The sequence below is a fragment of the Denticeps clupeoides genome, chromosome 5 (assembly GCF_900700375.1).
Source record: "Denticeps clupeoides chromosome 5, fDenClu1.1, whole genome shotgun sequence".
Classification (NCBI taxonomy): Eukaryota; Metazoa; Chordata; class Actinopteri; order Clupeiformes; family Denticipitidae; genus Denticeps; species Denticeps clupeoides.
The window spans coordinates 27739495-27756212 of NC_041711.1; the positions used below are offsets into that span (position 1 = coordinate 27739495).

General features: G+C 41.0%; 1 protein-coding gene across 11 annotated transcripts in view; it reads right to left on the reverse strand.

Annotated features, from left to right (window-relative positions):
- The window catches only part of syngap1b (synaptic Ras GTPase activating protein 1b), a 75652-nt gene extending 62114 nt beyond the window's left edge, over positions 1 to 13538 (reverse strand). For all 11 annotated transcript variants that reach the window (XM_028982135.1, XM_028982131.1, XM_028982132.1 and 8 more), the window contains exon 1: positions 13422 to 13538. In XM_028982135.1, the coding sequence (XP_028837968.1) occupies positions 13422 to 13443 (22 nt within the window). In that variant the 5' untranslated portion in view covers positions 13444 to 13538. The remainder of the gene's footprint in view (positions 1 to 13421) is intronic.
- Positions 13539 to 16718: the final 3180 nt, after the last annotated feature.

Sequence of the window (16718 nt, forward strand, 5' to 3'; positions counted from 1 at the left end):
TATGATTCGTCACATATAAACAGGACACACCGGCAAAATCATTATGACCTTATGGCCACAACACTGCCCCATGGTGAATATGTGTGCATGTGTGCTTGTGTGTGCTTGGGTTGCCTCCACTCCAGGGACTGATGTCAGTATGCTTCTTTAAAGCAGCAGCTCAAACACTACCTCAAGGTAGTTGTGACATGTTTAGTCTTGCTAACAGGAATGGACATATGCCTTCTTCTGCGGCACTTTCCCAGGCAGCAGAGTACAGGAGAATAATAACCACGGCTGCCAGATGCTGTTTATTCATATCGCCTCCTTAAATTAAGTTTTAAATAAGTGCTTATGATGATGAGTACAGAGCGACGACTTCACACTTGTTTGTCGCCGTTACAGTCTGTGGAGCTGCATGGGTTCCTTGTGAGGAACGTGTCAAAGAATTTGAGTTTCTTTTGTGGCTCAACAGTTCTGTAAGTCTTTTGCCTTTGCTTGGCCTCTTTTAGGCAGCAGTACAGAGGGATCGGCAACATCACTAAAACATTGTTGTCTTATGCTTTTTTATTGGTTTGAAGGTTTGAATAATTTTGCAAATGATGTGTGCATAAATTATCAATCACCAGCACTGCCCAACGCTGATGTTTCACTTTTTTGAAGATACATCAAATAAAATACTGATATGATCATATATGGTAAGTCCAGGATGCAATAAAATTCAGGAATTAATATTACATATCAAATGATTATTTTAGATATGACCATATTATACTTAGCATAATATATAAAAGCAAATGCACATGAAATGACAGTTTTTACTAATTACATTTGCAGTTGTTGATCTGAAATCAACAGAAAACTGATAATAGGCCGGGTTTCAGGTCAAGAACATCTGAATGACGGAGCTTTGTATCACCCTACCAACGGCTGGTAATTGGTTCACTGCAGCCTGTCTTTGAAAACAGTTCTCTGTCAATGCAGATAACATGAATTAATCTACAAGAGACTAGAAACTTCAGCAGCTTTAGACAACATTTCCATCACTTTATACTGAAGTTTAAAGATTGGCATTGATAAATTAGGCTGTTTCATCAGTATCAACTTATTATGTGCAGAAGTCCACTAACCATCAAAAGGAACCATTTTAATTTTTATCATTATTTGTTATTATTATAATTCTCATATCCTATGGGCCAGCATGCATTTTTCCTGGGCAGCAACATATGGGCTGCCAGAACTGGAAATTGGCTGAGAAACCTGAGTCACTACAGGGTGGGCCATTCACTGTAGATTAAACTGAGTTGTGATCAACAAGGCTTTCAAAATAATAAAACTAGCTTTCATCCTGAGAACAGCACTCTGAAAAATATGAGTGGTGTACATCGTAGGACTTTGGGCTGATAATTGCAAAACAGAGCTTTGGTTGTGGCTCCAAACCAGTGGTCGTACATTGTACATTTATTATGATCATTTTACAGTTTGTGTTTTGCTACGATAAAAAAGTGCAACAACAAAGGAATACTAGTAGGCAGGATACTGATTTGGAAATAAAGACTGGGTTCACATTCACTTTGCCACCAGAGCGTGATTCTTCTTGTTCTTTTTCCCCATGCTTGTGCATGCAGTTTGTGTCATAATTTTGCATGGAACGGTCTACATACGTCTTAATCAAGTTTATTGATTCTCATGTGATTATGTAACATGATTGCTGACATTGCACATCTCAGGTTAGTGTGGTAAACTTTATACACACAAGATGGTAACACTGTGTAAATCACTGGTCTAGTGGGTTACAGGTGCACAAAACATTGACATCAGGATATGCTGTTTAAAAATTTACATGATATATGAACCACATCATACCATTAATACTAAATTACATAGCTCTAATAAACTCTGCTCTAATTGGTTGTGCATTTGCATAGAAAAATGCCATTTCAGGTATGAGAGGGAAGACAGCCAGGGATGTCAACCCCCCAACAGGCGTGGTTAATGCTTACAGTCCTGTAGAGCTTTCATTCAAGATTTATTAATGTGAGCTAAATTCTGATCAGAATAAAACAGACTTGACCCAGCTTTTCAGCTAGTGCCGCATAGACAGTCTGACCTAGAGAGCCAACTTTGTTTATGCTTAATTGTATATTTACAATTCACCCGTGACAAAACAATAAACAGACTCTTATGTTGTGCACACATAAGAGTAATTTTTTTCTGCCCTCACTGCTGTTGAGCTAGCTCAACTGTCTACACTGCAGGGTGGTAGCAGCCTAGTTGGTTAGACACTCGCCTATGAACCAGATGACCACAAAGTTACAGGTTCAAACCCCACTTACTACCATTGTGTCCCTGAGCAAGACACTTAAACCAGAGACACTTAAACCACTGTCTCTGTACCTACTGATTGTAAGTAGGTCTGGATAAGAGCCTTCTCCTGTGGTAAACTAGACAATAACCTGACTAGCATGCGACATGTCAGAAAAATGTATAATTGTAAAGAAAAAGATTAATCAAGTTATGAATAATGCCAACTAAATACTGTATCATTCTGTCATTCAGTATTAAAATTACATTGACATAATTTAAGGAAAAACTACTGCTGTCACATTATTTTACTTATTGCAAAATGAATTGAAATCTATTCATTTATTTAGACTCACTCACTTTCAATAATCATGTAACCCACACTAGGGTTATGGATGCCGGAGCCTATCCCACATCAAATATTTATTTTGATTTCATGTAAATTCATAAGGTTAATGTGAGTTTGTTTGTGTGTCAAAACATTGCCAATCATTGACCGTTTATATGTTTTTATTCATTTTCCAGATATTTTTCAGATCAGTGGTCCAAACATTTTCAGACACGAATAATATCCATGTCCCAGAGTGAAAACATGCAAAAAGAAGCGGCCAAGTAAATACCAACATGAATACATGGAGAAAATGCTAAACCCATCTAACGCTAGAATAACAAATTGGCTAAATATGTAATACAATATTAAAATGTAACATGTCAGTCACTTATATATAAGCAGGTACAGAGAACTCAAAGAACAACGTGAAGATGGCACTCATCTTGCCATTTCAGAGCTAAGACACTCTCACATTCAACAGACACAAAGCCACTCTCAACATTTTCTATTGTAAAGTATATTTAAATCTCCAGTTAATAGCTATTAAAATGAGATGTATACACAGTTCCTATATTAAAGTATGTTGGAGCTATTGAACGGTCAGCTATGTCTTCTCCTTTACGCTGCACAACAGCCCAGAGAGACATCCAGCATCACAGAGATCAGTGTCATTGGAAGGATTCTCGTATGCTGGGCTGCCTATGTTGGTCAGTCTCTGGCCACATTAAACTGACCTGCTTTTGAATAGTCTGTACTATATGTGTAGATGTGGAAACATATTTCCAATATCAGTATTTTCATATTTGATTATTAAAAATACAGTAGCACTGTAACATAAACATTTTTACAAGGTCAAAAACCCATAAATATGGCCATTAAAGTCTTAAGAAAGAGTCTTAACTGAGCACTGTTTCTGCCTCTCAGCGATTGGGTAACCAAGGTACAAATGGTTACTCAGCTCCAGGCAACGCTCAAGTGATTTAATGATATTTTATTTTATATTCATTTCTAACCAATTATATCATAAGCTGAAATATTAGCATCTAATTTAATACAGTGAGTGATGCAAATTCTGCTGCGGTCATATTAAGAAGCCGTGAGGCACAGGTGCTGAACAGTCACTTTACTAATCCACCAAACTGGAAACATGACAGAAGAACCAAAAGTGAAACTAAGCATATACCTCGTTCCTCAAGGAACACTGTCTATGAAGGCTGGACCATGTCCTTGGAAGGCCTTCATTTGTTGGGGTAGATATGATGGCTCATCCACAGTTTAGGAAACAAAAGAAAAATTTTTATGCATTTGAAGGAGCCTTAATACTGACGCAGTATAGTTGTAGATGCAAACTTAGTTGGATGCACCCTAAGATTAAAAGTATTAGTACTAGAATAATCACTGCCAGACTGGATAAGCTCACAGTGCAGACAAGAATTAGACACAGAACAGAGTACACAGGGCAGGAGCACCAGATTAACATGCATGTGCATACATGCAAACATAAACTGGGAAAACCTGGCCCATTAAGAGCATGTGATGGAGATAGAAGCACTGGGCCAACTGGCTTGAAATCGAGATCTAAGGCCTGAGGGTCTAAGATAAAATTGTATAGGGCCTTGTGGACAAGTTCAAAAACCCCTTGTGGAAAACCCCTTCAATGAACAAATGCACCTGCCACGTTGCAGTGTTCATGTCCAAGATGAGCAATAAGACACTTCTAAAATGTGAGGTTTCATTAAAATCTAATAACACACCAAATATAGCAACATGCTATCAATGCATTTAGCCACCCCTAAACAGCACTCATTGGAGCATGAAACTCAGAAAAATCTGTTGTTCTGAGGGCATGCAGCGAGAAAATGAGCAACGTGCCATTTGGCATACAGTGCAAATGGGGGTTAAAAAATATACCTTAAATCAGGATTTTTATTAAGTTCACATATGATTCAATCAACAACACTTACAAACTAGCACTTATATGAATAGAAAGTTGAGCAGTGTGCAGCCATGAAAGGTGCCCGGGGAGCAGTGTGTGGGGATGGTACTTTGCTCAGTTCAGGATTCGAACCGGCAAGCTTACGATTATGGCTCCATTTCCTTACCTGCTGGGCCAACCACTTCCCCGTATTACTTTTAAGTGAATATTTTTTATATTTTTAAATCAATAACAGCACAATGGAGGTGTAAATGGTGGTAGTGGCCTAGAGTGGTAGTAGGCTAGTGGGTAACATACTCACATATGAACCAGAAGACCCAGGTTCAAATTCCACTTACTACCATTGTGTCCCTGAGCAAGACACTTAACCCAGAGCGACTTACAATCAGTAGTTACAGGGACAGTCCCCCTGGAGCAACTTAAGGGCGTCTGATAAATGCTGTAAATGTAAAAGGTCTAAATGCTTTCTGGGATATAGGTCCACAAAAGACCCCACCTGATGCTCCCTTGATGAAGCCCAAGAGTCTGTATATTTGTATAATTTTGAACTTTGTAATGAAACTGTACTGATGAATGATATCAGTATGTATTGAGAAATGCCTGCTGTATTGACTCTCCCTGATTATCACCTCTCCACGTGAAGTGTCCTTTCTAGTGCCAGTAAGATGGACTGCCATAAGAAATGTACTTCCGTACACCGTCTAACATGAGTGATGTTATCTGAAAGTGAAAGTTGCGCATTTACTGACCACAATTCTCACCCAGCAAAAACTGACATTTTTTCACCACAACTCCCACCCAGCAAAAACTGACAAGTTTACTGGCAACAATTCTCACCCAACAAAAACTGACAGTTTACTGACCACAATTCTCACCCAGCAAAAACTGACAGTTTACTGGCAACAATTCTCACCCAACAAAAACTGACAGTTTACTGACCACAATACTCACAGGCTGAAAACTGAGAGTCTACTGACCACATATCTCACCCACCAAAACTGAGAGTTTACTGACTCCAATTCTCACCCAGCAAAAACTGACAGTTTACTGACCACAATACTCACAGACTGAAAACTGAGAGTCTACTGACCACATATCTCACCCACCAAAACTGACAGGTTATTGACCACAATTCTCACCAAGCAAAAATTGATAGTTTACTGACCACAATTCTCACTAAAACCATTACATCCTCTACATTTTGTGATTTTCATCATGTGGTTTTAAATGCACCTATACAATTACTGTGTTTGGTTTCATTAATCTAACATTACTATGCATGTAGTGCCATTCTTGTGCCACCTTTTCTATTTCTTGTCATGCCATTGCATATCATATAGTTATAGTCAAGACAGTGACTGAGCAATTCCAAAACGTAATCTTTCTTTCGATCACTTTCAGATAGAATGACCCAGCTGCACTTCAGTCTTCTCAGAAAAGAGGCTGGACATTCTCCACTAGAGAAAATGAATACTTTTCTATTGCTTTACCGCTGAATAAAGATTGCAAGCACAACATGGAGTTTTGGTGGCTCTAAGTTTTAGTATCCATTCCAAATATTTGACTTTTAGCTTTAATCACAAATTGCCTTAGAGTTTGGCAGTATGTTCCTCAGTAAATTCTATGCTTTCAACTCTAGTGTAAATGGCCAAAGTCCTGCTCGAAGGAACAACTATTTTACACTCATACCCTCATAAATATATTTTATATTTTTGATAATAATATATAAGAAATATATTTACCAATGTATTACAATATAAATTGTAGTATATAGCAATATACGTTAGTGTCATAAGGAACAACCCCCCCTCCTGAAGATTACACTGTACAGCTGGGTAGATTGATTTAGCAAGCTTAAGTTATCTAATCACTTGTAACCCCAACACACATTTTCCCCAAAGCCCATTAACGCAACATGTCTTCTACAAGACGACAGCTAGCACCCCTAACTAAAACTGGGCATGTAATGCACTCTGGGAACCACGCATAATGCCTCAACCTTACAATATCATTCTATAATTGCATCGTGATCTGTGTATTGTGATACATATCGTATTGTGAGATCCTTGCCAATACACTCGCCTACTAACTAGCTTCCTGCTGCTAACACATTTAACCTTGTTCTATCAGATCAATGAAATAAGCAAACAGGTCACAGTGGACCAATGAAACTTATTCACACTTAATTCTTCAGATCAGCCAATTTATGCTTTGTGCACAGACTCTCATCATGAAAAAGACATTAAGAACTGCATGTGATGCGACTTTCAAGTAAAAAGCTATCAGTCTGGCTGTCGAAGAAAGAAATAGAGCTGCTGCACGTAGGTTCGAGTGCACAGGAGGACGATGGCGATACTGATCTATGACTTTTGCTTTTTCTGTATTTTCGCAGAGCAAGTTAGGGACGAAATAATTGCATACCTTCAGGCTATATACTATATTATTACCAGTATTTAAAATCTTTCCTGTAACATCTTGCTCTGTTAATATCTCATCTCTAATTCAACAGGGACACCTGTACTATTTATTTATTTAAATCTGTAGGAGCAGACTATATTTACACCGGGAAAAAAAGTTGGGAAAACGTAAAAAAATTGAGGGAACTGTCTGCAAAGCATTTTTAAGTTCTCTCAACTTCATGCCTATGTCACAACTACATGGGCGTGAAGTTGAGGGTACATATAAATGCCTTTGCCTTTCATTTTTTTCAGTGTAGGTGCACTCTTTAGTCCTTAATTTATGGTAATACTGTAATATTACCATAAGCCACGATATGCTATATATCTTGATGCCTTAAAATTTCCTCTAAAGCACTGTCAAAGTTGAATTTTGTTGAATTTTGAGATATTTAGGACAGAATTACAGACCCCTGTATCAATACAACAAAATTGAGTTTGGAGGGAACAAATAATACTCTGAGTCATTAACCCAAAAGTTCATTAAAAGCGATAAAACTGTAAAATGCTCCCACCCACATATACAACATGGTCACCCATGGTCTTTGCATTCTTTGTTCTCTTTCATCTTCACTTTTCATTATATTTGGCAAAAATGAAGCCACGCAACATTTTCAGAGAGACCATTGTTGGGAATCATTTTGTCAGCATTCTGCTAGGCAGGTATGATTCTACAATAATGGGTGGCATGTACGGCTGTAACAATTCTCCAAATCCACCATTTAAATTTGGATTTATTTTTTTTGGTAGGGTCCCGGGAGGGTCTGCAAGCTCAGGGTTTTTGCCATCTTGAGATAATTACGTTAGATTTCATTTTACCGCAAGTGTGATCACATGATTGGAAAGCAGGACAAACAAGCACGCACAAAGAAGTAGCTACGGCTTGCTAGTATCTTCGCAATAAAAACTAACATTTTTATTTGTGTGTAATCCCTTCTGGAACCCAGGCAGTGAACTTTAATAATGTTTCTATAAAAACTAATTTACATTTGAAGAAGCCAACAGGGATATTTTTAAAACCGTGCTTTTGCCTAAAATGAATACAATTTCACAATTTACAAATGATTTATAGTGTTAAGTTTTAAGTTTTGCTACATTGGTAAGGTAATGAGAGCAGACTGCACTTGTAACAGCACATTAAAGAGGTCTGCATCATGATTCTATTTTATGGAACTACAACATGTAATCATAAACTATCTCTGTTTGGGCTCAGTTGGCATATTGTCACAGTACTAACTCACACACACAGACACACACATACCTTTTAACATAATACTGAGACAGACACCCTGACTAAGAGAAAACATTCTTTAGTATTTAGTGCAACGTGTAAGACCTGATCACTTTGCAAATGTATAATCCTTCAAATAAAAGGAAATATATCACATGAAATTTGGGTACACCCTTACAGTAGCAAATAAAATGCAGACCACTCAATCCTGGTAACTACCTTTAAACAACAGTCCTGTTGTCTCAGCACCCATTACTCCAACCAGCAATGCTGCTTGAAACTGGTGATCTCATTACAATTAGTCCAGAAACATGGTCATTCATGACCGCTTTTGAAAGGATGCCGCCATGTCTGGAGCCTGATTCTGGAACTGTCATCTTCCCTGGTCCTCTGTGGGCTCCTGCTCCTTGTCTACGTCTGTGAGACTAAAGTTACTCCTTCGTTCCCTAAGGCCTAAGATCAGTGGAATCTGAAAGGAAGGTATTAAAATCCCTAAATTCACAAATAACATTCAAATTGCCCTCACTAGTACAGAGACTAAAAGCCTCCTAACTGAGGTCACTTCAGCATAAACATCAAGCCAGCAGTTATTTAGTTTCCACACAGCTAACTATAGTGGAAATAAAAACATAATGGGACATGATATTTTAAACAAAGAGTAGGTGGAGTAAATGAATCTGCAGCTATCCTTTCTGTCAGCGGCGAGAAAAGCTCCATAGGCTTTAAAAGGTACCATATGTTACAGCTACGCCACCATTCAATTAGCATGGCTAACGCTAACCATATCTAATAACACTGACTTGAGCCAGAATTTAGCCATTCAGCTCATCGGCAAGCAACTCATCCAACTTGTAGGACGTGTCTCAGAGAACTAAAGAAATTAAATGAAAAAGCTGGCTGCATGCCACAAATTAAAAGTGATTTTAATACATGTCAAGGAGTGGATTATTTTGCTCACACCATGGTCACTTCCAAAAAATTGCTAATTAAATGTTATTAACGTTGACAAGATATAATATGCTACTAAAGGCTCTATAGTAAATATGTTACTATGGTTACATAATAGTTACAGAGTAAAGATTGTATTTTCAGAATGGTGATTAAAACATCCATGAACTTCTTAAATGTGTATTACGAAGCCATTTGTAACTTAGTATTAAGCTAATTAACTTTTCCCTAATTAACTAATGACACAGTAATGTTACATTTCTTTAGCAAACATTTCATGGCTGGTCATAGTGCCAATGGTGCAAACTGATGTTTTGCAATCTGTTCATAACAACATACTAGATCCTGTTGTTTGCATTGTAAATACATTCCTTGCATCTGGTAAAATAAGTCACAAGCTCTTCTTGGTAAATGATAAATGTTGGAAAAAAACTTTTAAGATGCACTGTAGCTACAATACAAAACCAACAAGACTGGATATGATGATACGTCCGGCTAATCCAGTGTTCATTTGCACTATGGTGTGCTCTAAACCAGCTACTATTTAAGTAAACTGAACTGCTACTACTACGTGTTTTGGCAGAGTGAATTTTACATTGTTACCCAGTGTCAATAGACATTGAATACTGATTCTAGGACCTAATTTAATAGCATAAATTTTATCTGCAATAAGGTGCAATCATTTTTATTATGATTTATCAACCACTGGTACATGATTACTATGTGACAAAATGTATTAGATATATATTTAAAAGAAAATATAGTCACATTCATTTACATGTTTTATATTCACTGATTTAATGGGGAAAGCAGTATTTAAGAGGACTGTACTGTTAATTTCCTAGCGCAAAGAAGTAGGGCTGCAACAACACATCAATTAAATCGATAAAAATCGATTACTAAAAGAGATGCCAACAAATTTCATAATCAATACGTTGTGCCGCGCGATGCGGACACATTTGATTAGTAAAAAAAACTTTTGTTGAGTGCACTGATGCCTGCAGAGTTTGGTCCCTCATAGACAGGGCAGAGGTAGAGGAAAGATACAAGGCCATATGGTATACAAGGCCTGCATTTTAACGTTTTACGCTAAAGACACACGTTTTTTATGAAAAAAGCAGGCAGCAAGAGATGGTCTGTGCATGTGCTCAACACGTCCACGTGTTACGTGGGCTTTTTTATACGCACTAAAACAGATCACACGTGACGCCTGCTCCAGAGCCTGGTCTGTTTTAGCAGACGTCTGGTCTGACCCGCCCTATTTCTCTTCCCACTACAAATCGTCAAATCGGAATCCCGAACCGCCACGGTGCCACTGAGCGAAGCACCGTCCCCACACACTGCTCCCCTTTTACGCAGTATTTCACCAAGGGTGATGGGTTAAAAGCAGACGGCACATTTCGTCGTGTCACCGTGTGCTGTGCTGCAGTGTTTCACAATCACTTCTTACCTCTGCTTCCCTGCCACATCAACACCATCTGAGCGGCGGTTTTCCGCAGCAGGCAGCAAGCCTCAAAGTAATGCGTGAGCCTGAGCCAGGAGCATGTGGACATGCTCACATTTTATGCACTGTAATGAAAAGTGTCTGAGCAAAGGGAGTGAGAGAGAGAAAGTGTGTGTGTGTGTGTGTGTGTGTGTGTCAGTGTGAGCGCTCGTGAGTGTGTTCATCTGCAAAAGTATGTGCATCTGCGAGTGTAGTTTAGAGAACAAGTTCTGACATTCAAACGAATCCTGTAAAATTTTCTGATATGTAGCGTTCTTTTGTTTTTTTTAGAAATTATTTATTGCTCTGGCAGCTCAGGTGGCAGCTCCATTTTTATTTATTTTATTATTATTATTATTATAACAGCTGAAGGAGCAACATGTTTGTGGTAGTAGCCTAGTGGGTAACACACTCGCCTGTGAACCAGACCCAGGTTCAAATCCCACTTACTACCATTGTGTCCCTGAGCAAGACACATAACCCTGATTGTCTCCAGGGGGACTGTCCCTGTAACTATTGATTGTAAGTCACTCTGGATAAGGGCGTCTGATAAATGCTGTACATGTAAATATTTGTGCATTTTCTAAAGATTTTAGTTCTGTTTTTGAAAAAATGGTTGGAAATGAATCCCCAATTAATAGTAATAAAAACATAATCGACAGATTAATCGATTATTAAAATAACCATTAGTAGCAGCCCTACAAAGAAGGCACAATATATATAGTCATTACCTAAAACAAAGCCTTAGAGCGAAAGAGCCATCAAATTAAATTTCCTTTACATCAAACTTGTGAAAATTACCTCAATGTCATATCATCGCACAGAAATAATATTTTTCAAATGTGCCTGAAATTTGAAAAGTGAAAATGACAAACAGCAGATTTTTAACTCATCCCTCACAAATAGAGCCAAGCAATAAAAGCCCCTGTTATTCGCAACTGGAAGTGCGCACCGCATCCAGGGAGTACAAAACTACAAAATGCTTGCATTCACACCTAAACTGCAGCATGGCTAAACCTGTTTTGGTGTTCGGGCATTCAGTTACACTCTTAGAATGTAACCATTTATAGACTCATCGTTCGAACAAAGCCTGTTCATTGGCTGAAAGGCATATGACTCACGGTGAGAGGTGGGCTTTGCTGACCTTTGGCAGAAATTAATAGCGAAGCTCAATCAAATCGCTGACTCCTCTCCACAGGGCTGCGGCGTGTCAAGCCGAACGGCCGCGGAATTGAATTAAGGCCCATGATGTGGTCGAGAATAAGGAGCAATTCTCCTCACTCCCCAGTGCTGGTGGGATTCGTATGCAGATTTCATCATATCTGCACTGAAGCTCTCCGAGCAGAGTGCTGGCAGGGCAGCTTCCGCTCAGCAGAACTCAGTGATAGTGAGGAAGTCGAACTGATTTCCTGTGGCAGACCCCACATCGGCTACTTCTGGATCCTTAAAGGAGCCTTGGAACAGGTTCACAAGCAACCTTGAAGAGGACTCAATGTCACAACTTTCATTACGATGCACAGTGAATCGGAGGACTATTCTCTGAACAGGTTGTGTTGGCATTCGGTTGACCTGAAGGAGAGAGCAAAGGTCACGGAGAGCCTGCCAAATGATATGCATAACAAGTCTGCTGGCCGGCCGCTACACCCCTCTGTGCTTATTCATGAGGCCAGACTCCTGTGGTATAATGAATATGCTAATAAGCATGCAAATAAGGGCCAGTTGAACTTTGATTGGCTATGCAGTGCATTCTGAAATAAGGAATTGTGCCCAGCGCCCTCCTCCCCACATATTATAACGGCCACTACAACGAATTACAACTCACAGGCGAAATGCTCTTTAATTGGCAGTGCGGCGTTGGTCGAAATGGGAAGTCGAGGAATACAAATGTCTCCTCAGAGTGCAACATTAGTTATTTATACCCCCGATCTCCCATATATCCAGAAAGTGCCGGTGTGTGCAGTCCTGGGCTGACAGAATGTGTGAAGACGTGCCCACTGACACCGAGGGAAGCGCTGCAGTGTTTTATCATTGGACTGTGCCGTCCTCAGCCATGGTTCCAGTGACAAACTCTGGGCAAAGACTCCAAATTCACTAATGTGAAAAGAAAAGCCCACCGGCTTGGTAGTCCCATGGTGTGGGATGGTAAAACTGGCATTATTATGCAGTAACTCAGCCGGTACCGGGCGGGCCGTTGGTTCGGGGATTTCGGAAGGCCAGAGTGGGATCAAGTTCCAGATCACGGTCCCCACTAACGTTATGCAACCCGGAGGCGACAGACGTCGCCGGCGACTTTAGCTGGGGGGGGGGGGGGGGGGGGGGGGTGGCAGGTGAGCTTCCAGCTGCGCTGACCGGAAATAACTATTTTTACGACCCAACTTCGGCGGAGAACAGGCGTTTTGGTCCAAGCCCGCAGCGATGCTGGCGACGGGTGGAACGCGGGCTGAACGGACACGGAGTCCGGCGGTGAGGACGGGGAGCGCCGCGCCACGCCACGCCACGCCACGCCACGCCACGCAACTTCCACACGACCTGCTGGACGGGGAGACACTTCAGCCGACCGCGGGCGCGACGGACGACGAGCGCCGACGTCGCTTCTATCGCGCCCATTTGCTAAATTCGGCGCCGGAGGAACCGTAGCGCAGGAGACGGGAAGAGGAGAGGAGAGAGGGAGGAGAGAGGGAGAGAGGGAGCCGGAGGAAGAGGCGGAGGGAGAGAGAGAGGGATGCGGTGGTGAAATATATCACTTCTCTTACCTTGGAAGGGAACATAGGACATGTTCCAACGGCATTGAACGGGTTCGTCGCGTTTTGACAGTCTCTCGGCGCGCGGAAAAAAAAACAAAAAAAAACAAAATATGTATTTCAAAAAAAAAAAAAAAAATCAGAGAATGAAAATGATTTGTTCCCAGTTGGAGTCGACGCTCAGCAAATATTCCGAGGGTGCAGTGTGGGGGAAAATACCCACAAAATATATATACATATATATATTTATATACATATATATATATATTTATATAATTATAATCCACGATCAAAGAGAGCCGTTGGAAATGTGCGCGCCATGGCACGAGATAACATTTCAGAAATATATCACACGCGCCGTGATAGTGGCGTGGGGGAAAGCGCGCGAGAGAGCGAGCGCGCGCGCGCGCGCGCGTGAGGGAGAGAGAGAGAGAGAGAGAAGGGGGCGGCCGAGTGAGCGAGCGTGTGTGTGTGTGTGTGTGTCCGTTTTCCCAGGGAGGCTACATCTATATGCACTGCGTGTCCCCCGTCCTCTCCGGCCCTAAACGTTCCGAGTACGGATGGTCGCGGCTCGCGCGCACGCACGCACGCCCTATAGATACGGGCGGGGGGGGGGCATGGATGCCATCTACATCACGGCCCATCTTTACCTCCTCGACAAGTGAGGGCGGAGTGGAAGTTTGGAATGTGTGAGGCGTGTGACCGGCTTAATCGACATTAATCGTGTTTCTACTGAAGGGGTACTGGGGTCACTGGTTAGATCTGTCAATTTAGCATTGCGGCGCACACGTAAAGGATACCGCGTTCCTCCAAAGTTTGTCCAAATACAAAGGTTAATCCCAACTCCACACTGTTTTCAGTCAGATCGCAAGAGAATTTGTTGACGGCTGTAGAAATAAATGTAAACTCGTGATTTACTAAATTCGTAACACGTTGACCTGAACGTCGATGAAATTGTCTCTGGACGGAATTGAAGTAATACGTCCTCGAGCCCGCATTTTTGTTGTTTTTCTGAACAGGCGATCCCTGCTGATCGCACAGTACGCGCATAAGTCATGAGCAGATGCACCACCAGGAAGCTGGTGCCCGGTGCCACTGTGGGAAACGGAGCCAAGATGGCGGTCGGAGCAGCCAAGAGCACCCTCACCTGTTCCCGGAGTGGGTCGCCGCGGTGTCGGGTCTTCGTACGCGGCCGCCACCTGGCGGCTGAACGTTTCCACTGCACCCATCCGCCGAATGGGTTTGACGTGAACTTCGGCCACGTTGAGCCAGATTCTGATAAGATTCTCACGCTGTTACGAGATTATCTCTGACCTGAACCCCAGACAGGGCTTTACTTGTCAGTCGGTGGAGACTGTGGGAATTTTGCCTAATTGCGCGTCCCTTTTTGAAGCAAGGAATGAAGGAAGACCCAGCACTTTTTCTTTTCTTTACACATTTCAACAGTTACAAAGTTATTTGTTTCCTTCATCATAAACAAGCACTAGATAGTTGAATATTCACAGCATTTATCAGACTCCCTTATTCAGAACAACTTATAATCAGTAGTCCCCCTGGAGACACTCAGGGTTAAGTGTCTTGCTCAGGGACACAATGGATAGTAAGTGAGATTTGAATCTGGGTTTTCTGGTTCATAGGCGAGTGTGTTTCCCACTAGGCTTCTACCACCCTAGTTGAAGCGCTGAAATCACTGTGAAGTGCTAAATAAACTTTAAAACGCTGGAATATACAGTACAGGCCAAAGGTTTGGACACACCTTCTCATTCAATGTGTCTTCTTTATTTTCATGACCATTTACATGGTAGATTCTCACTAAAGGCATCAAAATGTTCATTCGTAACAAAAAAAGATGAAATAACTGAAAACATGTTTTATATTCTAGTTTCTTTAAAATAGCCGCCCTTTGCTCTGATTACTGCTTTGCACACTCTTGGCATTCTCTCGATGAGCTTCAAGAGGTCGTCACCTGAAATGGTTTTCCAACAGTCTTGAAGGAGTTCCCAGAGGTGTTTAGCACTTGTTGGTCCCTTTGCCTTCACTCTGCGGTCCAGCTCACCCCAAACCATCTCGACTGGGTTCAGGTCCGGTGACTGTGGAGGCCAGGTCTCCACTTTTTGTTAAGTACATAACTCCACACGTGTGCATTCATAGTTTTGATGCCTTCAGTGAGAATCTACCAAACTTTTGGCCTGTACTGCACATATAAAGCACGCAGTGAGTCTCCAGGCAGTCAAGTCCAGCCATTTTCTAGGTAATCAATAAAAAATCGTATTTTTTTCTGTAATGCCTTAAGCACTCAGTCAGGAGTTCCGCTGCCATTTACTGATATCTTAACGTCGCACAATGTGTTGTCTTTCATTTATATATTGTTCTGTAATTTATTAACTGTTTGATTTTTTTACACTTTTGACATCTTTGAACGCACCTACTCATTTATGGATTTGAATTTTTTTACAATATAGAACAATACTGAAGACACAGGACTATGAAACATCACATGCAAGGTTATATAATGAACAAAACGCAGACCAGGCAAAAAGTTTAACAAAACAGGGAGCATTTGCTGTGATGGCTGCATTTCACACCCTCGGCTTCTCTCAACCATCTTAAGTGAGACATCAGCGATGGTTTCCAACAGTTCTGAAGGTTTATTATGCTGAACACTTTCTTATCATTCACTGCTAGTCATCTCACCACGCAGCTTTTTTAGTCAACAAAAGCCGTCATTAAGGTAAAAAGAGGCAGATTCATAAAATACACTTCACTTTTTCCTGCTACAAAAATACTAAATACAATATCCCACAAAAGTGAGTACACCTCTCACACTTCTGTAAATATTTCATTATGTCTTTCTTTGGGACAGCACTTTGATATAATGTAGTCAGTATACAGCGTGTATAACAGTGTAAATTTGCCATGTTCTTAGAATAACTAAACACACAGTCATTGATGTCTAAATCACCGGCAACAAGTGGAAGTGTCAATATTTTGTATGGCCACCATTAATTTCCAACAGGGCCTTAACTATCTTGGGCATGGATTTCACTGTCTAGCTTAACAGGTTTACCTCTGGAATCCTTTTCCACTCGTCCGTGACTATGTCACGGAGGAGCACAAAGTGTCTAACCTTCTGTCTGAGGAAGCCCCACAGATGCTCGATAAGGTTTAGGTCTGGAGACATGTTTGGCCAGTCCAGCACCTTTAACCTCAGTTCCTTTAGCAAGGCAGTGGTCATACTGGAGGTGTGTTCGGGGTTGTTATCAGTGTTTCACAATCACTTCACTTTCACTTCATCATGCTACAGTTTGG